General features: G+C 32.1%; 1 protein-coding gene across 2 annotated transcripts in view; it reads left to right on the top strand.

The window, feature by feature from the left end:
* LOC145680463 (uncharacterized) overlaps positions 1 to 21,753 on the top strand; it is a 298,641-nt gene extending 276,888 nt beyond the window's left edge. For both annotated transcript variants that reach the window (XM_081751026.1, XM_081751025.1), the window contains 4 exons: positions 1,444 to 1,545; positions 3,033 to 3,116; positions 5,459 to 5,566; positions 16,485 to 21,753. In XM_081751026.1, the coding sequence (XP_081607152.1) occupies positions 1,444 to 1,545; positions 3,033 to 3,116; positions 5,459 to 5,566; positions 16,485 to 16,562 (372 nt within the window). In that variant the 3' untranslated portion in view covers positions 16,563 to 21,753. The remainder of the gene's footprint in view (positions 1 to 1,443; positions 1,546 to 3,032; positions 3,117 to 5,458; positions 5,567 to 16,484) is intronic.
* Positions 21,754 to 24,762: the final 3,009 nt, after the last annotated feature.

Raw genomic sequence — 24,762 nt, 5'->3', positions numbered from 1 at the left:
TATTATTATTATTATTATTATTATTATTATTATTATTATTATTATTATTATTATTATACTATTTCGTGTTTATTCTTTTGTTTTAAGCGTTCCGACTATTGACTCAAGTCTCTTTAAAGCACTGCTCTAGTCTCTGAATTCAGAGGACTATTCAAGAAATTACAGCCAGATAATTATAAAATATATAAAATACGGTATATTTATCAAATATCACATCATGAATTCTCTCTTGGTTTGCGTAGCAAAATAGTACATAAATATACAGCAAAAGACTGTATTGCTGAAATATTTGATAGTGTATATTTCAATTTTGGGTCACCACAAATTTATAGAAGGTCATTTGTCCAGTGCTACACGGACATCTCCCAATCTTCTATTACATAGAAAAATAATAATTTATATTGATTTCGACACTTCGGTAGTATTGGTAGTTTTCAATTAATTTTACATGTCATCTTTCCCCATATATTGTATATACAGGTTTGGTTAATTACTCCAGATGTACTGGGCTAGAACATAACCACATACACAAACACACTTCACATAACACACAAAACCACACACTCCCATATTATAGCAGCCACTTTCTGCTCTTTCTTGGCAACACTTGCTTCCTCCCCCAACACCCATCCGGTAGTTTGCGGCGTATATGTGAAGAGCGCCATTGCTTGTAATGTTCCGCTTGGCTATACACGGCGATTTGCCGCGCCGGATTCTAGCAGGGAGATCCGGCTGTTTTTGCTCGCCGGATGAATGTCCGGTGACCGCCGCACATATGTGAAAAGCTTCATTGCTTGCAATGTCTTTCTACCTCGTCCGGCAATTCGCCGGAACCGGATCCGGCAAATCGCCGGATAATGTGAAAGGGACATAAGATAAGCGTTGCTCAGCAAACACGCACATTCATCCTTTGACATAACAAAGAAGAAATAATGTTCCCATTCTTCATCAAAATGGTATGTTTTCGACCTTTTATTCGAAATCATTTTATCTCAGTCACTTTTAAAAAGGCAATTAGTGTGTAAGGTTCTTTTTAGACAATTTCACTTTCTCTAGAAGTTTCGTAATCTACCCAACACCCTATCCTACTCTAGTATATATATATATATATATATATATATATATATATATATATATAACAATAGTTTTATAATTATGACAATTCCTTATTTTATATGAATGAATCTCCATGGTAATTTCAGTACCTTGTCTGATACAGCTTTCTTAACATTTTTATTTGCTTTTTTAGTTTCCTGATGTGTCAATAATTTCGAACCTCTTATTTTGAAATAGAAGATAATATCATAAACTTTCCATGTGACTATGAATACAGTTTAAATATAGTGTAAAACTGTGAATATGGTTTAATTGTTTCTATCTTTAAATCCAAAAATCTAAATTATATTATTTCATGTCATATTAACTTGATATGTTGCCTTCTAGAACCTGTTAAATGCTCCGGATGATACGAAATCGTCGACGGTTAGAAGTACTACAACAACGCCGAGGCCACAATTAAATCTAGATTTTCTTCTTGGACTTCAGGTAAGTAATAATCATTATTTCAACTAGAGGGGGTGAGTAGATCATCCTTTTATGATAAAATAATAAGTACGCATCGCTTAAAACGATTATTACAGAAAATTTGATTTTATCCCATTCATGATTTCAAAGAGTTTTAACCCTTTAGTGCGCAGCTTTGCAGATATGCAAAGTTTACTTTGAAATTGTATTGCAGCATGTAGTTTCTAGTTCGGACATAGGAAATCAGCTTTGCGTATCAGTTAAGATATCCTTTCACTAATGAAGTTCTGAATTTCCCGCTAGATGTCATAGTAAGCCAGCGTTGGATTCTGTCTTACTTGTTGCACGCGAAGTTGTCATATTTGAGCTTTCTTTGCTGATTTAGGTGGACAGGTTTTGAACAGTTGATTTTTTTCTGAGTTACTAAGTAGCGTAGTGAATGTAAAGGTGCAAGTGTGCTGACAATTCGCTGCTTTTTATTGGTTTTATCTGCTTTTTGTGGTGGACTTTGCAAATGTCAACGCGCAACTTTGCATAGACCCTATATGCAAATACCATAAAATGTCCCATAGACCTCATAATATTTGCATTGAATGTTTTTTTAAAAGTCCAGTGTTTCCTACACGGAAAATACTCCAAATTAAAAATAAATCAGTCTGATTGGAAAAATTTCGCACTAAAGGGTTAATTATTACATATCTCATCGTGCCGTATTACGACAATTCCTATGCAGAACGCAAAGTAAAAGAATGGTTTATAGCTATGCTTACATAAGTACCAGCATATTCTTTTTAGATTTTATACAGTGGTGCTATTCAGCCGGTTCGCATCAGTTCGTTAGAAGCGGTTGTTAAACTATTTCCAGTTCGCAGAACCATTTGTTATACCCAGACATAACAGTAAATTTTACCCAGTTATACCCAGGAATAATAAATGTTAGTTTAATTATTTTTGATTTTAGAAATTCTTGCAGCTATAGGGTTAAACATATGATCTCTCAGAACAAGGCATAAGCGCTTATTTCTTAATCTTAAATGCTCAGATATCAAAAATGAGAACTGGGATCACATGAATGTAGTGGTGAGGGTTATTTATATTTGAAACGTACACATACCATTATCAATAACTGTTAATCCATTGCTGGATTAAGGTCTTTTCAATACTATTTAACAACAATCTATCTTGGATAATTCTTTTCCAAGATATTCGCAGTGCTACCTAATTTCGTCACTCCACGTGTATAAGGATTCTGTGTAGGTTGTTACTTGTCACTTGTAGTACCCAGTAAAAAATTGTGTATATATAACCTGTTAAATAATTAGAATAACACCACTGATTTTATACATATGCAAAGTAGGTAAAAAGTCTCTGTCTTATAAAAATATTTTCATGAGGGGATTAAACTTGAAGGTGGTAACAAGCATATAATAATTACAGTCTGTAGAATCAGAGAGAAATTATTGTTCTGAACCAACACAATTTAACATTTATTTTCTAATTTTAATTAGTCATCAACTACAAGAAAACCAACTCGAAGACCAAAGACAACAACCACAAGAAGGCCACAAGTATTAGGACCCTTCTTTGAACAGGTAGGATTAAATGTGTTTGTTTCTTCACTTTCATGTAGTATAATGAAGTAAAAAGGTTGGAATCGAAACAAGTTTGCTGAAGAGTTAAGTTTTAATGCCACAGAAATCAATTCCATGCCGTTGTTTAACGTTGTGTAAGACTATTTTTCTTTCACAGATGTCACATAAATATGACATCACACAGAGATAGAAACCTTCAGAAGCGTTCATGTATCGATAATGCACTTAAAGTAGCTTGACTACCAATATTTAGTAAAAAGAGTACTGATTATACATATGTATTCTTGTACCTGATACGCGATACCATTTGAAGATAAATCAATGTACGAGCACGATACATCTTAAGTGTTTACGTATTGTATGACCGACGACTTTTCAAAATAAATTACTAAGGGTAAGAAAACATGGAATCGGATTTAAGATTATTGGCAATATTGAAAGTAGACAAGTAAAGAGGAAAATTGAAATTTGACATTTACTTAATTCTTAACCTGGCTCTTTCTTTAAGTATCATGTTCTCGAATCATCACGCCAAAAAACTTTTAGGACATATGGAATAGAAAGAAAGAAAAAAATCTGAAACCTAGAAAATTAGAAAGTTAGTACTTCCGAAGACGAATTAGACAGCATTATAGAACAAAAAGTGACAATCTTCAAGTATGTATGTTACTTTATCGTGCCCTTAAGTCATTCTCAGGGTTGAGAAGAAAAAGCTGAATAATTATAATATTATATTATATAATATTATAATTATTTCTTTCTCTTTTCTGTGTTCCACCAGACTAGACAATCTCGTAAATTTCCATAACATGATATAATATCACATACAATAATTTGTACATGTACAAAATTAGCAGTCATGGTTAACATAATGGAGAAACATTGTTTCATTCCAGATTTGCTTACTCTTAGTTCCTTTTTCTATGAACAAACTTCCTACTTAACGGAAAAATAGTTGTCGCTGCACATTCCAGCAAGTGTGTAAGTTGATTTTTCGCACGCAATGCGAAAATAATACGTATTCGCGAAATTTCTCGAATCTTACAGTAGTTTGTCTATACAAGGATTTTAGACACATTTCATAAGTGCAAGTACAACAAGTGTCGAAAGCTAAATGATTGTTATAAATAATGGTATTTTGTATTATGCTACTCTCTACTAAGTGAAAATTATATTGAGAAGATGAGATATTAAATGGGGAGATCGAGAGAGGGTGTGATTGGAACGGGAGTGCTTGTTTTCTGTGTATGATTTTTTCTTGTTAGAATTTTTACTAATATTTCATAATTCTTTATTTCTTACAGCTAAACAAATGCCTAAATACAATTAATTACAAAAATACTTAAGTTCATTGTGAATAGTGGAAAACACAAATAATTCTTTGAAACAACATGACTAGAAAAACAATTGAAGATCTCTTCTCTTTACAATTATTATTAAATAATTCATTACTAATGATCAATTCAATTCAAGTGTCTATTAAGTACTAACACATTATCAAGCACTAACACATTATTATTAATGTTTCAAGCAATGTGACAATTGGTTCATGCCAACATTCAATATAATATATTAAGGAAAAATGACAAATTACATTCCAGAACTACTATTTTTATGCAAAATGTCTGATGCAAATGGCGATCGCCTTAATTTTATAAACCATACAAAGATAATACCATAAAACATAAAAGAAAATTTGATTTATTGCTATTATAGCTATCTGGACAATTTATCACAAAATATGATTTTTTTTTTCTGTCGCTACGGAAACGTAATTTAATTATTTATATGATAACAATGTATGTATAAAACAATTTCACGTTTGTAGCACACTAGGACATAATGTCTGGTGCACGTTCTAAACACCAATGAAGATGATAAGTAAGTAAGTAAGAGATATTAAATATCTATATTACATCGAAGTGTAAATTGAGTACGTTACTCTTTAAGATGTTTACTATTTTATTGTTATTTGTATTCATTAATTGTACTTCTATAAACTTTTATAAAATGTACAATAATGTTGTATCATGTTTTGTAGCGTTACAATATTCAACATCGAGTGACAGGACATCTTGGTCCATGTAATTTGCTCTCTTGAAGTAGAGATGACTTTTATCAAGCCAAACCCTACCACCTTCTTGTTCATTGACCTGCCCCGTACCTCATATAACCCTTATGGCTTCATGAGACGAACCTCCTTTCCCACTCTTAATTTACTTTTGATTTTTGTGTCATGTTCTATTATTAAATATTAATAAAATAAACGAAACAAATTGCAACTTATCATAAATGCTTGAATTACATTATGTCTTTATTTTTCTTTCTAATTCCTCGTTTAGTTTGGAACCGGGCCTACTGCTTCACGAGAGCCAAGGGGTCCAGACTACATTCAAATAGCGCTCAATATAACTCGAGTCGTATCCAGAATACTTGGAGCAATCGTGAGGGTAAGGATCGTACTAAAAATCTATCTTACAATAAGCTATTTAAATATGACGTCACATCTGAGCTGTTACTATAGTGTATACATTGTGGTTTTATAAAAAACATTATAGTATCAAAAAGTATAGCAATCATATTATTTACAAACAATGGCCGCTCTTGAGGTAATTCACATTGGCAAAAAAAAAAAAAAAAAAAATGCAATTTTATTTCTGCATACTAAGGAAGGAAATTTATCTAAAGTACTAATTTTTGAATGCATCATATATGCAAAAAAATAATATATAAGGTAAGTTTTTTTCCTTTAGTTTATGTCGGTGAAATTTACTGTTTACCGATGAAACTTCCTTCAAGAGCCAAAACTGTTTAGAAAGCTTCAAATTATTACTATACCCCTAATCATTGTATACAAGTAACAAAATGGTAGTTCTTATACCAGCAAGGAACACGTTAAACTTAAAATTGTTAATTAACCAACTAAGCAACACAGCAGTTAACATTTCCCTGGCTTTCAACTTATTTTGGCAGCTCTCCTTGCTGGTCTAGTGTCTAGCGCGTGTGCCTTTAATGCACGAGGTTCCGTGTTCGATTACCGGTGGGAGAGCATTGAAATTTGGACGGATTTCGGTGGTTTGATTCCACCTTAAACTGTAGGTCTCACATAGCTTTGTTGCTGCAAAGGGATGCTGAGCTTCAATCAAAGAAAACAACTTTTTTTTTGGCATTATCGATCATGAAAATGAGGCAAAATTTAACATTATGCAAAAAATTATGATATGTTTATGCATTTCTTGAGTTGTATTAAAAGTTCACACAGAGAAAACACCAATCAAAAAAACTTATGAAGTTATATGTTTACAACGCACTAGGAGTGAAAGTGACTGACTGGACCAAAATTCGAATCCGTGACCTCCGGTATACTGTGCCGATGTGTTAACCACTACGCTACCCAATCTGCTTCTCAGAAACTACTCACTCTCGATGTGGGTGCTCTTCACTCGGACTACGTGGGTTGTACCAAGACCACTGCTGTGCTTGAACAATCCCTGTGTCTATATGTCGAGCACCTATGACGGTTGTAATTCCATGTAGATATTAATGAAAGAGGAAACAACCGATTTTTTAACACACCAGATCATCTCTAGATGTGAATTCTATATCGCACAAAAAGTGAAAAAGGGACTGACGAACACAGGACCTCCGACATACCGTGTCGATGCGTTATAGAATCCATATCTACAGAGGATCTGGTGGGTTAAAAAAAAATCGATTGTTCTCTTTTCATTAATATTTATATGAAATTACAAATACCATATGTGCGCAGGGCTCGGTATATGGACACAGAAATTGTCCAAGCACAGCAGTGGTCTGTGGTAAAACAAACGTGGTCCGAGTGAAGAATATGAACTCAGAGTGAAAAGTGGCCTGCGGACTGGGTGACGACGTGATTAACATATCGGCACGGTATGTCGGAGGTTCTGGATTCGAGTTCCAGTCCAGTCTGTGACTTTTTCACTCTTTCTGCGTAAGGAATTCACATCTAGAGAGGGTTTGATGTGTTAAAAAATCGATTGTTTCCTCTTTTAGAAATATTTATCTGTTTACAATTCAATAGGGATAATTATGTTCATTCTACTGAAACTTGTCTACATATACAAACCATACAAAAATCTTCATTATGATAATGGACCAGATGTGTTGTCATTCCTTTATTTTTTTTAATTTAATTTTATTTTACTATTATTATTTTTTTTTAAGTTGACTGTCGACATTGGCTTATCTTTCAGTTCTTCCTACCATGTATCTATGCTGTATGTATCTTTCTTGGAAGTTCTTTTCAAAACCCTTTCTTGCTTCTTCGAACTGTTATTGTTATTTGTAGGACTTATTCTACATTACCACTCGCTGGATATTATTTTCTACACATTTTTAAGTATATTTTCACTTGTTTCTTCTTCTTCTTTTCAGTTTGACTTTCTTTCTCATCCTAATTTACAAACGCTGCTGCCGACTTCTGTTAGGTAAAAGTTAATAAAAGAACGTTTTTGGACTTCCTCTTTCCTTTTGCTTTAGTACCATTTGTTATTCTGCTTCTTTCTCTTTTGTTTATTTCTTTGTTGTTTTTACACATTTTTATTCTAGCTATTTAGCACTTTAAAAACATTGCTTTCAATTTAGGAGTTTAGTTGTCTTGTAGGTAATGATGTATTTAATATACGTTTATTGTATTTCATTTCCAGTTGCAAGATTTCCGGGATTACTGTGTTCTGATAGATGTCTCTACTACAAATACCAGGTTATCATAAAATAAGTATCACTGTTCAAAGAACTCTTGAGACGTAACCACTTGACAGAATATAACCAAACTTGGTAGGAGTATATTTGGGAACCTGCAGATGCGATTGGTGTAGAAAATAAAATTAGTTCCAATTTTCGCCACCAGAGGTAATTGTGGCGCTGTACAACACCAATTTAAGTGTAACGTGAAAGAAAAACGACATTAGTGATGCTAAATGATAGCTGCACTTACTTGATATTGTACAGCGCTACAATTACCTCTAGTGGGGAAAATTGGAACTAATTTTACTTTCTGCATCAATCGCTTCTGTATGTTCCCAAATATATTCCTACCAAGTTTGATTGCATTCTGTCGAGTGGTTACGTCTCCAGAGTTCTCTGAACAGCGATTCTTATTTTATGATAACCTGGTATGTCGTTCTTGTAGTTATAATAGCTTTTTGATTCTGTATATGTACTGCCATTAAGAAATTACTAGAATTCACATTCTTGTTATCATATAACTTTATGAGAAGCAGAAGAAAAATATTCATTAGGTACCGGTACCATGAAAATTTTTAGAAAAATATGAGCCTTCATTATTTGTTCTTTTTGGAAGAAGAAAACGTACTTACTATCAACTTCTGGATAATCATTTTATAGAGATAGTTTAACCGTACTTAATAGGAACTTCTCTACTTAGTTTCTTCTCTAACAGCTTTGAACTGATCGAGTTAATTTTAGTATAGTTCATTAATCCTGAACAAAACCTTAACCTCTTTGATTTAAAGAAATAAGTATTCACATAACCAATAAGAAATCGAATATTCACCACTTCGTTCAATAACATTGCAACCTTTTTCGACATTTCGAACTCTGACGAAGAGCTGGACTACCAAGAATTGGATTCATCACTCTGCAAAGTATTTCTGGCGCAGAGCTGATATTTCAGACCATGCCAGAATTCTGTGTCGAAAGAAATAAAGTGAGTTGTCAAATTGGTATAATTAAGATAATTAATGTGGAAAAACGACAAAGGAACGTAGGCTGTTCATAAGAAATGGTGTAAAATTATTTATTAGTTGTCTTCCGTTAGACAGTCACGTTTTACTAAGCGGAAAATGTGTGTACGTCTCTACTTTCACTCTTTTCTCTTCTTCAACTAATTCGCAAAATAGCTAACCATATTATCGTATCGTTTATGTGACTGCTAACTCCCAAAACTCCCAAAACCCCTATCAGCTCTAACTCCCAAAACTTCTTAAATTTGCGCTTCTAAATGATTATTCTTTTCATGCAAAACTTTCCCTTCATTGAATATTCTCCTTTAAATGTTTCAAAAGTCCAAAAATTAAATTTTTACTTTTAGAATCTTTAATGTATTGCTTGAGCGTTGCGTTTTTGTTATAAAAATAAAGGTTCACTGCGTAGACTACATAATTACAGTTCTCCATTTCTTGATGACATTACTAATTAAGAAAAAGTCCCATATGTACAAATTCAAAATCAGCTACCACATTAGACAATATATATAATGACAAAGTTGGTGCTTTTTAATATATACATATTACATATATTTGGTCTAGGAATTAATTCGTGCGGGTGGACAAGAGGTGGCGCAACGAACGGAGCGTCCCACAGTTCCGTGTATCCACACATGTGTTGCAAACCCCTGTCATCGCGTATCGTTCGTAGTATAGGGCAGTGGATTAAAGCGTCAACAACACCAGTTTGTAGTTAAGTGAACATGGCGAAATTTGTGCCTGATAAAGTGTTTTTGCGGGGTGTCCTGCTGCATTACTTTAACATGCAGAAAAGTGCGACTGAAAGTCATCGTATTTTGGTGGAAGTGTATGGTGACCATGCTCTAGCTGAGCGAACGTGTCAGAAGTGGTTTGCACGGTTTAGAAGTGGTGATTTCGGCTTGGCAGACCAAGAGCGAGCTGGACAGCCAAAAAAATTTCAAGACGAAGAATTGACAGCATTGCTCGAGCAGGATTCGTGTCAAACGCAGGAACAACTTGCAGCAGCATTAGGCGTTGATCAAACAACAGTCTCCAAACGCTTGAAAGCCATGGGAATGATTCAAAAGATGTCACATTGGGTTCCACATGAATTGAAAGACAGAGACGTTGAAAGACGAAAAACCATTTGCGAATTGCTGCTTCAACGACAGAGCAGAAAGGGGTTTCTGCATCGAATTATTACGGGTGATGAGAAGTGGATCCATTACGAGAACTCTAAACGAAAAAAGGCCTGGGTGAAACCAGGTGAACCAGGTCCATCACAACCAAAACGAGATATTCACTGTGCAAAGGTTATACTGTGCATATGGTGGGATATGAAAGGTGTGGTGTACTATGAGCTGCTGCAACCGGGTGAAACTATGAATGGAGAACGTTATCGACGACAATTAATGCGTTTGAAGCAAGCTCTGGCCAGAACACGACCAGAATGGGGGAACAGACATGATAAACTTATTGTTCAACATGATAACGCTCGCCCACATGTCGCAAAACCGGTCAAAACCTATTTAGAAAATGTCGGATGGGAAGTTTTACCCCACCCGCCGTATTCACCAGACGTTGCTCCTTCGGACTACTACTTGTTCGATTGCATGAACAACGATTTGATTGGACAGCGGTTTACTTCTTCAGAAGATATCGAAACATGGGTCTCTGACTGGATCGCTTCCAAGGATGAGGACTTCTTTCGCCACGGAATCCGTACATTGCCTGACAGATGGGCGAAAGTGGTGGCTAGCGATGGACAATATTTTTCTTAAGGTATTTATGTATTTTGTGTTTGTACTACAGCTTCAATGTGTGCGTACCAACCGCACGAATTAATTCCTAGACCAAATATATATAAATATTATTGATTTTTTCTGGTTTCTTTGTCACACTTGTTTGTGATATATAAATTCGATTATTTTATTTTCTTTGCTGCCAAATATGATAAATATATAGGTAAATAGGTAAAGATAACGGTATAAAAGAGTCAACTATTCAATCTTTTAAACATAGTGATTTATAGGGAAGATAATATAGTTGGTACAAATTTGTACACAAAAATCATAGAGGGTTTTTAGTATATATAGAAGTACATACACTTCTACTCATTCATTTCCAGGTAGAGATTAACGTTGTAAGAACTTTATTTTTAGGAAGACATTTACTCTCTGGTTCAAGAAGAGAAAATCTGGGATCTTTGATTTAGTTACAAAGATCAAAGAGGAAAGTATGAAAAAAGGAGGTTTATTAATTTGTTTTTCTACAAAAAGGAAAAATGAAATATTTATAAGGAAAAACTTAAATAGATGGATCTCATCATTATAAAATTACGAAAAAAGACCGTGTTACACATGTAGTTATGAAACATTCCTGGAGAATACATAGTATAGTATGAAGTATATGGCGCGTTAAGTGCACAAAGGGATTGTCACTTTAATTATCACTACGTGAGTGTGGTAACTAGCTACCCAAGAAATTGTGATTAGCTAACAGGTCATACCAGAAATACTTAAAACTGCTCATATATTTCTTTTAGAATTAACATGTGACGGATCTTTATTTAACACTAAAGGATTCACAATTACAAAAGCGAATATTTCAAAACTATACGCCAATATACCATATATACACAATCAGCGAATATACCAAAACTAAATTCGCTTTACTGCCAAAAATTTGGTACTCCTCAATATATATATATATATATATATATATATATATATATATATATATATATATATATATATATATATATATATCCAACAGACGTATTTTATACTTTAACGGACATCATCTGTCATGTCACATAATTTGCAGAACATAACAATTCTTCTTTTTCTACTGCTACTTTCTCGTAACAACCTGTACCCCAATTAAAATTATTATTTTAGTTAACTTGAACATATTTAATCTTTAAGGTCTGTATCTGAAGCTTGTTTCAGAGCTTAAAAGATTCATGTCCAGATATTCTATATAACCCTTATATTGTGAAAAACATTGTTAATTTTTCCATGTACTTAGCGTACAGTACACATTTGATGCATCTTTCTTCTCATAACTTTGATAATTGGACTGGCGAAACATTTGAAAAGGGACTATTCGTGATATTAATGAAGTAATATTCTACAAAAATAATTATTTAGATATGTATTCACGAAGTTCGGTGAATTAATAAAATTGAACAATCAAACTTGAATTTTGGGCAGTTGGATGGTGAAACAATTTGGTTACTGTGCCAGTTGGGTGAAGAATAGGAAAGATTATATTACATCGTTAATGAAGGCAAAGAACAAAAATCGTTAAATAGTATTTGAAAAATTCCTATAAAAGTATATGTTCCTCTGTCGTTTTACTATATTAATTGTCTTAATTACCAGATTTATAACTCATTACATTCCTTCTGACAGACTATTCAGCCAGAGTCCTAAACATCAGAATTACGCCAAAAATATTTTACGGAATACTAAATACAATATTATTAGTTCAGAATGTTCTGCTCCAGTGCAATACATATGTATAAAAAAAAAATATGTTGCAATTTGCATAAATCCTGTCCAGTAAATAAATTTCATAATTTTCAAATAATAATGTTTACAGATATATTCTCTATAACATGAAAAAAAGTAAACTTTCATATAATTTTAATTTCAAATAACTTTTTAATGTAATTGCACTATTTGTATATACTAGCATTTTACTTAAAAGAGATTATTTCATTGAAATTATATATGTCAATTCCTTATCTTGTATGATCACATAAATTGTACTAACTGAATAGTACGCACTAATATATATACTTAAACTAACAAGAGAAATATAACTTTTGTTCCTACCGAAACTTTCCTGACAATACCGTCATTGGCCACTGATTCCTTTGAAACAATATTTATGGTATGTAACTGTAGTAGTTAACCGCTAATATAATCAATTTTGACCAAGCTGTGAATACAGTACTAATCAATTTAATTAACCCATTTAAAACACCATGTTTGGGTATCATTATTGCTCTTGAGGAATATAAGAATTCACAGGCATTTTTAAAAAAATCAAAATTGTTTAGAAGTTATTTACCTTATTTTTGAACATCACTTAACCAATGGAATTGTACAATGTTATTATTGTGACTAAATCACACATTAATCTCATGAAATTTTACTTCGTCTAAAATCTAATCTTTTATGATTCTTTAATTATCATTTGTGAATGTATTTTAAAATACAGCAATACTAAAAGCCATTAATATTTGTAATTAGTACTTTTAGTATTAATTAGTTTAGAAGTATTTTTGGTAAAACAGTAGATAATAGAGTAATTGCTTCTCTTTGGTGATGGCTGCGTATTTATACTCTTTTTTTCTTCAACAATATTATTAATTTATTTATTTATTTTCCATGTAAATGCTATATTTAATAATATTGACAAACAATATTATTTCCTTAACTAAAGACACATTAACAAATAACCTACATCTAATGCAAACATTTTCAAAAAAAATTTAAATGCTTACAATGTTTTGTAATATAAATCAATTAATTTTAGATACTTCGATAATATTGTTCGACAAAAATTCAGATTGAATCCATTTGCTTCATCAGAAGTGGTAATTTTTAGAAGAATGTATAGGTTAATTACGGTATATGAAAAAGAAATATTCAACCAAATCAAACTAGATAGGTTGATACCAATATACGAGTAAATATAGTAGGAAAAAGTTGCGAAGTGGGTGTAGAAAATAAATTGTTTACCAGAAAATAATGAAAATATCTAGTTACGTAATGAAATAAAAAAGAATTTTCTACCTTAATGTCTTATTATCACTGGTGTCTCTGGCACGTAAAATTTGAGGGGGGGACGGGATAAAAGAAAGTGATTTAAATGGTACTACCTAGCTCAACCTGTTTATTATCTTCAATTCCATTTGTTACCTTTCTGCTTACCTTCACGGACCCCCTAAGGTATATGAAGAACGCTGTTGTAATCGTTTCACAACCTGAATATTATATTTCTGGTGCATGGGGTCCCTGGTTCGATCCCAGCTTGCGCCAAGTGAACTTTGTAGTGGACAAACACCGTGTGCGTGGGATTTCTCGGGGTACTCCCGTTTCCTCCCATTTTTTTCATTCCACCATTTCATTCATTTCTCATCATCACCGTCTCCTTTAGTCTAACCTGAATAACCGTGGGACGTAAAACTTAAAGATGTCATTTTTTAAATATTATATTCCAAATAAATATAGTTATTTATATGTTATTCTGTTTTTAGTAAATAAATTAAATTAAAATAAAATATTGAAAATTTTGTACTTCAAAATATTGAGAGGACGTGTCCCCCTCGTCCCCTCCCCCGCCAGAGACGTCTGTGGCCTATTATTGTGAGATAAAAGTGAATAATTATGTAATAATTGCTAAAATGGTAATGTATGAGGAAACGCGAAAACTTAAGGAAACCGACGACCACAGTGTTGGATACTACAACCTCACATGGCCTGGGATCGAACCAGGTATCTCTTGCATCAGACGTAAGTATTCTACTACTAAGCACCACTGTGCATCATGAAGACATTTTGAAACAAGGTTCAGTACAAGAACTTTCGCTAATTGCTTCATCAGATAGGGTCGAATTTCGGAATTTTTTTTAAAAGAAGCATAAAAGTAAACTTTATGGTCAAATAAGTGTCATTGAAGAGGATTGAGAATTACACATTTCGGAAGGGTATCGATTAGTTGTGTTAAAATTCTAATATATATATATTAATATTCGTTATTCGAGAAATAGTTCGAACAATTATTTGGATAATGAATAATGGCTTAATTATTATTTGAAGAGTTATTCGAATATTAAAAATGAATATTCAGATATTCGAGTAGGAATAGAAAAAAAAAATCGAATTGAATTGGGATAATTTAAACCGCAGTAGTCTGAACCAGTAAGTGAAGCAGAGAGTGAGTTCTGAAATTCAGACACCTTCGTAAATAATTTATATCTCTAAGCCATGATTGATATCTACATAAGTAATTCTGTGTGGCCAAATATACGTATATTAATCAATTATAGATAGAAGACTTAATTAATTCAAAAGTAATATTACTCAATTAGTAAATGTTTATGAGTAATTGTGAATGACAAACTGTAATATAATGATAGGTTTAAAACTTCACAAGGAACCTGAAGCATTAAGTACATTTACAAACAGAAATGTTAAGTAAAGAAAATTATTGGCTTTAGACCCTTTCGTAAATATTTTAGATCTTCAATCTATTATAGATGTTGATGTTAATAACTGCGAGGTGTGATCAAAAACTACGGTGAATAATTTTATTAGAAACAAAGTAATAAGCTTACATAGAATTTGATTTAATCTCCTTCAAAGTACTGTCCTTAGCTAACAATGCATTTATTCCAATTTTGAATCCATGACTGGAAGCATTACTTGAAGTCTTCTTTTGGAAGGGCGTTCAGCTGCTCTGTCGTAGCCCTCTTAGTGTCAGGAATGGTATCCAAACGTTTTTCTTTAAGCATGGTTTTAATTTTTAGAAAGAGCCAGAAGTCGCTTCACGTTATATTTGGAGAGTACGGTGTATGTGGACAGATGTGGAATATTTCTTCGACCAAAAACTTATGTTCGTTATTCTGAAGTCGGGGCTGATTTTTGCATTCACTCTTCTCATTTCCAAATCGGTGACTAAAATGCTTTGTACGGATCCGTACGAGATATTTAGTTCTTTGGAAAACTCTCGAATAGTGATTCGCCTATTTGGACGAACACTTTTTGCCATTTTTTGCACGTTTTCTTCTGTTTTTGAGGTTATTCCACTTTTAAATCATTCATACCACTAATTGTAAACTATCTTCAGAGTTATAGCATTATCTCCATAGACCAATTTCAACATTTCATGAGTTTCTTTGGCACTTTTTTTGAACTTTAAACAAAACTTAATGTTCATACGTTGTTGATGCGCGACAGAAACACAACCTGAGTCTAGCGGCTCTAGGTGCTGACTGACAAGTCAGAACGTGTTCCAACTTGACACTGCCTGTCTCTACGGAAAATTACACCAAATGGTTGTAGCGTCACCAGTTGTTGCTTTAAAAAAAAACTTCATTCACCGTATTTTTGACCACACCTTGTATGTGTAGCCAGATCAACCAATCAGATTTAAAACTTAAATATTTCAGAAAAAAAAACGGTCGCAAATGTCTTAAATTTATGATTGATGCCCACTCCAGACATAGTGTATTGTAATCTAGGTGAAGCAATATAAAACAATCTTTTTCAGTAAGCAGAAAATATAGCTGCTGTTATTTGCCCCTGCTCTCTTTCACCCTACAAGTAATTAAATCTGGCGTCATCACTGATGAAGAACCATATATGATCAACCTTATGGGGTTGAAGACAAGAATAGGACATTCTTATCCTAATTTTTACGAACCTTATCGATGTGATTGAAATACAGTATTAAATAAAGTAAATTCAAATTATTCTCACTTGAAGTAAATAAAGCTTCCTGTTTCAGGTATGACATTTTGCGTATATTGAATTCCTTACTAATAATATATGCTTGTCACACCATTATAGTCACGTCTATTGTTTGTAAAATTTATTTTACAATTTATTTTTTATTTTTCCTACAGGGAGCTGCTAGAACACTACAAACTGTTGTAACAGAGAAGGCCAGAGCGTTATCAACCATATTTAGTGGCGCATCGTAGTGAATAGTATTTTGACTCGTAAAAGATATTTTAAACAAATAGAGTTTCCTTTTTTAAAGTAAAAATTCACAATGCAAGTGGATGAGAAAAAAAAGCAGTAAAAATGTTCAAAACATTTTTTTACTGTCTTTGTCGGACCAATTTTTCTGGTCTTTCTTGTTTACGTTGATTTCTTTATGTATTTTATAGTTTTTTTAAAAAAACTATTGTAAATTTAAGGCATAAAGAATAAGGAAATAAGTACATATTTGGTAGTAATTATTGACTTTGTTATTCTGCATAATTGAGATGCATAATACATTTTTAGAAGCAAGAGTGTAGAGTTTTTAGAAATATCTAAGCTACTTGAGAAAGTCATGAATATCCAATCAAGATTGAGTTAATTTATTAAAGCAAAATTTTGACAGAGTAATAAACATTATATTTTAGTGCTTGTTAAAAGATCACAAATGTGCTTAAATCGTGTTGTTGAATAAAAATAATACTGCCAACAGCACATTTTAGAGGCAATATCAGCTAATAACTAATCTTTTGAAATGTAAAATCATTTTATCTAGCAAGCAGCTAGAAGATAACATATCAAACACATAAATATTTAATATTATTGGATATGTTATGATTCGTAGACTAAGCTTCTTATTTCAAGTGTGCCCTCGGAAAATATGTGAAACATTCTTCGGCCCCACCCTCGCCGCCCTCTTATGGAAGAAACCATCCCTTTGCTTAGGGGAAAGAAGTGAATGACCTCGATTGTGTTGTCAATTTGTCATTCAGTCGTTCGGTTTTGACGAGTGAAGATCGTAGGCTACTTATTGTTAGAAGGACTGACAAGACAGTGCACAGCGAAGTCCGTTGAATAATTCATTATAGCAACTTTTCTGCATCCAATAATTGAAAGATCTTTGGTCATAGCAATTTGTCCCTCCTCTTTCAAAGGAGGCCGGGAAAATATACATCGACAGCAGTGCCAGCAAGGGCACATCTGAAATAAAAAGGCTCTAATAAATTCGCAAAGCTCAATAGTTGAATTATTTCTACTTTAAAGTTTGCGAATTTATGTTCACATCCCAGTTTGCTGAAGTCAACTAATGTATCGCTTGTTAACTGAGATTTTACTTCAGTATGATATGTCTATAAAAAACATAGAAAAGTTAGAAATAAAATACTACAGGTACTAGTAATTATATGAAAAAGTTCATACATATATATATGTCAATTTTGTTTTACCGAAAGCATATGATTATAAGGTGAAAACCTTTTAAAATTCTAATTCTAATATAAGTTAGGAAACTATATAACTAACGGTGACACACAAAGTATAACTTTTAGTTTTCAGTTACTTATTCATGCAAATTTGTTCCTGAGAATAGATATACCAGCTAAATTAGAATATACTTGATTAAGTAATAAGTAAGTTGTAAATTTGTTTACAATATGTGTTCACTGCATATGCAGTCTCATTCTTTCTGTATCACATAGTTTGCGCACAAAATTTGACATTTCTATTTGTTGACTTAAATACATAATAACAGAGTTCAATTCGCATTTCTTTCCAAGTGACTAATAAGAATGTGTAGTTTACTACTAGAAATACTGACTTTTTACATAGGTTAAAATGTGTGTAAAATTTCTTAAATAAATACGCTCAGTGTAGCATTGCAATTTGTGACTTTACACAAAGGTATTTAATATTACGAAAATAGCAACTATAACACTATTCTTAAAATATTGGTAAATTGTTTTATTTTTAAGTTATAGAAGACAAAGTCCTTTAATAACTAGAGCTGAGTCTGACAATATCTACAAAAAAATTTTGAAATAGTTTCACAAACTTCAGTTACTGGTGTCAGAGTTAGAGAGGAAAATCATTTTCCAATGAGGCAGTTACCCAGCAAAGCGAACTTTGATTAAATAAATTAACACGATGGTAAAATACATTTTTTTGATTGGATAAATTACTGTATTTAATAATTCTTTTTTTTTAAAAAAAAAAAAAAAACATGACGAAATAAAATGGAATCTATGTATATCTTATAAAATATTCAATTTTATTGTAGTAGGCGGGAGCGCAGCGAAGTTTTACGAATATATGTAAAATCTAGTATTTAAATTGATAATAAGAAATGGTTCTCTTTAGAGTTTAATGGCATATTAGATCATAGTGTTGTTGTTGTTGTATAGTGATTGACTTTAACGTACAAATAATCTTTTGTACGAAGAAAAGTTGTAAAAATCATGTTATGTTTATTTTAGAAAACTCTTGCTCTTTCTTAAATCATATTTAGAAAATACAAATAATTAAATACGAATAAGTCTGCTTATACGCGTATATTCGTTTGGAATTATACGTTACTCGTACCTTAACTTGTTATATTTTATTAAGCAATTGAGTAAGAAAATGATTCACGCAATATATTAATGGTGTCTTCTCTTTCCATTGTAGAAGAGGACACAAAAGTAATGTATCCATTGTTCCTGAAATTTCAAATAAATACTGTTTTAAAAATTAGAATGTTAGAATGATTCATATGTAGGTAGAATAATATAGTTGCTTGAAATATGATATTTAATATTATTTGTCAAGAAATTATAGTATGTTTAATGAAGAGAATGGTTAATTAAACATTATGTTAGTAACTATTTCCAACAAATATATTAATATTTACTTGTTTTCTTATTCAGTTATGATTATTTATAAAATTATGACTGAGATTTTGAGTTATGACTTTAATTATTCATACAATCACAATAGCTGGTATATGTACTCTTCCGAAATTACAGTTTAGTGTTGAAATAGTTAAACGTCAGTAACAGAAGAGTATTTGTCATTTTTTGTAAGTCTAATTAATATTAATATGTAGATCTCTGGTTAAAAATACATAAAATTAGTTTTATATTACTGTTAAGTTCAATCTCTATATGTTTCCCTTTCTCTCAGTATATATAATTCGTTTTCTATTACTGTTAAATTCAATCTCTATATTTTTCTCATTCTCTCAGTATATAAAATTTGTTTTATGTTACTATTAAACTCAATCTCTATATGTTTTCCCCTTCTCTCAGTATATAAAATTCGTTTTATATTACTGTTAAATTCAATCTCTATATGTTTCCCCTTCTCTCAGTATATATAATTCGTTTTCTATTACTGTTAAATTCAATCTCTATATTTTTCTCCTTCTCTCAGTATATAAAATTTGTTTTATGTTTCTATTAAACTCAATCTCTATATGTCTTCCCTTCTTTCAGAATATAAAATTCTCTTTATATTATTGTTAAATTCAATCTTTGTATTACCCCCCCCCCCCTTTCTCAGTATTTCCTCTTCTGAAACTAAGTTTGATGTTTTTATTAATTTACTTAAATAAGATAGTTTCTGTTTAAGTGAAACAAATACATGTTTCTCATTAGACAAACACAAACAATTAATTTGAAATCTGCTAGAAAATATACGTATGATTATATAGAGACAACAAAATTAAATTAGATAACCGTTATGAATTACAGTAACCTCTGAACTGCAAGTTAAAGAATCATTATATATATATTAATGTAGTTCTTACAATCATTATGCTGTATATAAGAACTGAATTCCAGATTTCACAATGGCATTAAAATAAATTAATAAGACGAAAATTGAACATTGGAATATTGGAATTCTTTCAAGCACAGACTGTATTTTTTTCTTCGGCAGTCTTTCTTTCGTCTTCGTAACATGTACTATAGTCAAATTTATTATAGTTTTGATGTTATATCTATTTAATTTCGAATGCGGGCTGCATAAATGCCTATATTCAGTTAGCTGTTGTTAATACTTGTTTTAAGTATGAAAGTTCATTGTAAATGAATAAAATTTCATATACCTGTACCTTCTCTATAGAGGTTGTAAAAGTTCAACTAATAGAAAGGTTCATAGTCGTGATCATGTACAGTATTTTAAATATTAATATTTTTTTTTATTAAATTACTTAATATAAGCTACATGTTACACATATACATAAATGTGCTACAATATTTAGGGGACAGATTCCTTACATCAAAATAAGGAAAAAAGTTCATATGGATCTGTGCTCAAAAGTGGATAATTTCGGAGTTATAGTGTGCCGAAAACGTGAAATAAGTGAACTTTAAAGGTTCATAGCTCCACTACTATGGGACCAATCGTAGTCGGGTCAAGATATCACTGAGGAACTGGTATGTGAACTATCCAACTATCCATGTTTAAGAATGCTCCAGTACTTGCACACCAATTTTTAGAGAGGTAGGTTGAGACTGATCAAATACTCCCAAACAGCCTCTCTAAAAATGATTGTGCAAGTACCGAAGGTTCTGAAGGATGAATATTTGGATAGTTCATATACTATATAGTTCCTCAGTGATGTCTTAACTTCACTACGATCAGTCCTATAGTAGTGGATCTATGGACCTTTAAAGTTCATTTTTTTTTTCACGTTTTTGGCACCTTATAACTACAAAAGTATGCACTTCCGACCACAGATCCACATGAACTTTTTTTTTCTTATGTTAATGTGTAGAATCCATTTCCCAAACATTGCGACACTCTGTATATTACCGAAAAAACAGAGTAATACAAGATTTCTTTGATATTAAATAGTATCACAAAATACGAAACAAAGTGTTTTTTATTTCCTTTGTTTGAATGCCACAAAGTGAAGGAAAAGTATGATTATTTACTGTAAAGATGAATCATGACGATTTATAATTGCTGAATATTTGGTGCTAGAAAATGTTTAATATTATCCTTTTTTTCGTTATACCAATCAATCACTAATTTCTTATTTTAAGTATTTGCTAATAATAGACCTTAGCCATGACTTGAATACAAATTTTACTTTGTTGCTTTTTGTGTGGTATGAAACAAATATTTTTAATTGTTACAAAGCAACTTAACGTCACCAAAGTTTCTGAACGACTGACTACACAATAAAATTTTGTAAATGTTGTGCAAGATAGAATTTACTCGTGTTCATTAAGAGTTCTACGTAATTCATCTGCATAATAATAATAATTATGCATAATATTGACGAATTGTTATTATGGTTTGTGTACATAGTATTTGGTTTGTATATGTGATTTCGTGTATAATATCGATATATGTAGGAAGTGTTATGTATGTCAGCTTGAATAAATGTTTACATAAATATATACGTACGAATATTATTTGAGTTAAATTGTTTCACTTTTTTTTTTTTTTTTTTTTAACACAGCGCATAGTTCTAATATGAGTGTGAATCTCCTTCCCACTTCTCACTATATCTGTGCAAGGCCCTTTACGAACACAAGTAAAGGGCAGGAAGATTCTCAACAGAAGTGAATTGCTATAGACAAACATATAAATGTAGTATTTTAATATATAGAATGTTGGGATGAGTTTGTGGCCAATTAGGATAAGTGATAGTTAATACCAACTGCAAATATTTCTTTTTCTTATAATCCCATATTCTAGTACACCTCATTGTGGGTCTACAAGCCTTCGAAATTGCCAGCTTATAATAGGTGTTGTCATTCAGATTAAAGCAAAGCGCCTAAAATGTCCATCAACCCGCTATACGTAGCTCCTCTGCTGGTTGCCTTTCACAAGGGTATCAACCTTAACGTTTTAGTGGCAATATTAAACTAATACGCTTAAAATATGGTATAGGAAAATAGAGACTTTAAAAAAAAATTGAATGAGATCTAGCAAATATACGCAAAATTTGGAATCGCTCAGTGAAAACGACGCTTTCTAGCACTTATGGTTTTGGAGATTTCATTGTCTAAAGGATAGGCCACAAATATATAAACTTTTCTTGAGCACAACCTAGCATTTTATTATATAGATTGATGGTCATAAAGCAAAGAAGGTTAAATAATAGAAGTATCCTTTATCTCTTTCGTGGAGAAAAAAATCTTTGTATTTTGTGGAACTTAGTTCCTTTGAAGGAATGGAAAATTTCTAGTTGTAAATAGATAAAGAAACAAGTAAATAATTATTATACTTATTTTTAATAAATATTTTATTCGACTCAGGTTAGATTCCCGGCGGAAGCTCATGTATTTCGGATCCCACGTTAAGCTGTAGGTTCACGTCTCATATAGCCTCTCTGCTGAAAGGGACGCTAAACTCAAAAGCAAGTTAATCAAATGCAAGTATTTTATTATTTATTTGTTCATTTGTGAAATGAAGATTGTTCTTCATTTCTTTTTATTTGTATTTTGAGAAACCTTAGTTTCCCCATATTGAGGCAGAGTGATTTCGAGAACTTTCATTGCGTACACTAGAATAGAATTTTCTGATTCATGAAGTTAGTTCCATTAATTAAAAAAAAAAAAAAAGCATATGGGAAATTAATACTAATTTTGGGTTAACTTGTGCCTATTGTTGTATTAGCTTTGGTTTTCTGTAGTATTAGTTTTGGCAGTAAATCAAATACGAACTGTTTAGAAGGTCACCTTTACGCGAGCCCAAACTTTCTCTTTGAATTCCCGTCAAAAAATAATGAAGCACAAAGTTTAAAAATTAGGGGCAAAATCGCTCTGAATTGGTACTAAATCTCTTTATGGTTTCTAGTAAAATTCAATAGGAATCTTGAACTGCTTGGGAAGTGAAAAGGTGAACGGTTATTACTGATGGTACTTGAAAATTATAGAATATTTAGCTCCGATGACAATGGTTTTAAATGTATTCTTACAAAAACTTGTGACAAGTATTTAATAGTGTAACTATGTATGTTTATGCTGTTTACATACCACCCGACTCCAATTTAATAATTTATAAAATTTTTTCTCAAATCATTAAATCCAATTGCCCATTAGGGAGTAGTATTCTTTGTATGGGAGACTTTAATCTTCCAGAGATAAAGTCAAGTTTTTTTCCCCCTTTTTGAATTTATCAGAAGTCTTTTCAACTTCATTAATTAATTTGGTTTACATTCGATTAACAATATACAGAATGAGAATGGTCGCACATTGGACTTAGAAATTGATAATATTGATTACGCCTCTTTTGAAAGAGTAGAGGATCCTTTGGTCTTTGAAGATAGGACCCTTTGGTCCTCATACTGAATTGGAAAGTCTATTGTATCTGAGTCGACCATTAATATGAGATAAACTTCAAAACAATTTACAGGGTTTTAACTTTAGAAAGGCAAATTTTATTCAAATGTGCAATGAATTACTGAAAAATAATTGGGACTGCCTCAAATATCTGGCGATATTAATACTATTGTTGACAAATTCTATGAAATTATTTATAACGCGATACGTTTAAGTGTTCTCCGTAAGAAATTCTGGGACAAAAATGATCTCTTCTGGTTTATGTCCAGTATTATGCCGCCCATTAATTGTATTCTTCTTCGCCCTCTCCCTCTGTTTCCTGACACCATACTCTCTAGCATGTCCATCATGATACAGTTCCCTCTTAGCCAATGTCCATATATATATAATGGACGGCATCAATATATAACTAATGGACGGCATCAAAATAGAAAAGGCGTACGTGAAGATGAAGAGGTTAGAAGAAGACCGTAAAGCATGGAACTTCTCAGCTGCAGCAAGTGGCCTGCCAATAATGGCAGAATACCTCTGATGATGATGATGGGGTTTTATTTAAAATTCGATAGGCACTAGCATTCGACACCAATTTCTGAAGTCATTCGGAAATAGCGACAACTGATTTCATCAGGAACTCTTGTAGGATAGAAGACATAACTTCTCTATTCGCCCTTCATGTTCTTTCAATGTCGTAGTTTGGTTTGGTTGCTCATTTAACTAAGCCCAAAGAAGAAAATCACAGGGTGTTAAGTCAGGGTTTCTGGTTGGCCGGTCATGTGGACATTGATGACTCATCTATTTCTCAGAAGTGAGCATTCAGCCATTAACGATCAACAACAGCAAAATGTGGAGGAGAGCCATCTTACATGAAAATCAAATCTTGAGCATGTCTTCCTTGAATAGTCCTCCTCCATCGTTGAACCTGAATAATGGATCTCCAAACTTCATGACATGCCACAAGCTGGGCACGACGTTCCTGCTGGGTAAGACTTCTAGCCATGTTTGTAGGGCTTCCAAATTTAAACTGTTAAATTGATCTGAAACAAAAATAACAACACAGATTTAATTTCCATACATATAGGAACATGCATGAATAAATTAAGGAAAATATTACCATATGTAAATAACTTGTATTTTAGAATAGGAA

Source organism: Thermobia domestica, chromosome 3, assembly GCF_964235325.1.
Source record: "Thermobia domestica chromosome 3, izTheDome1.hap1.1, whole genome shotgun sequence".
NCBI classification, from domain to species: domain Eukaryota; kingdom Metazoa; phylum Arthropoda; class Insecta; order Zygentoma; family Lepismatidae; genus Thermobia; species Thermobia domestica.
Note: the sequence above shows the minus strand (reverse complement) of the source record. Positions and strands in the feature narration are given on the sequence as shown.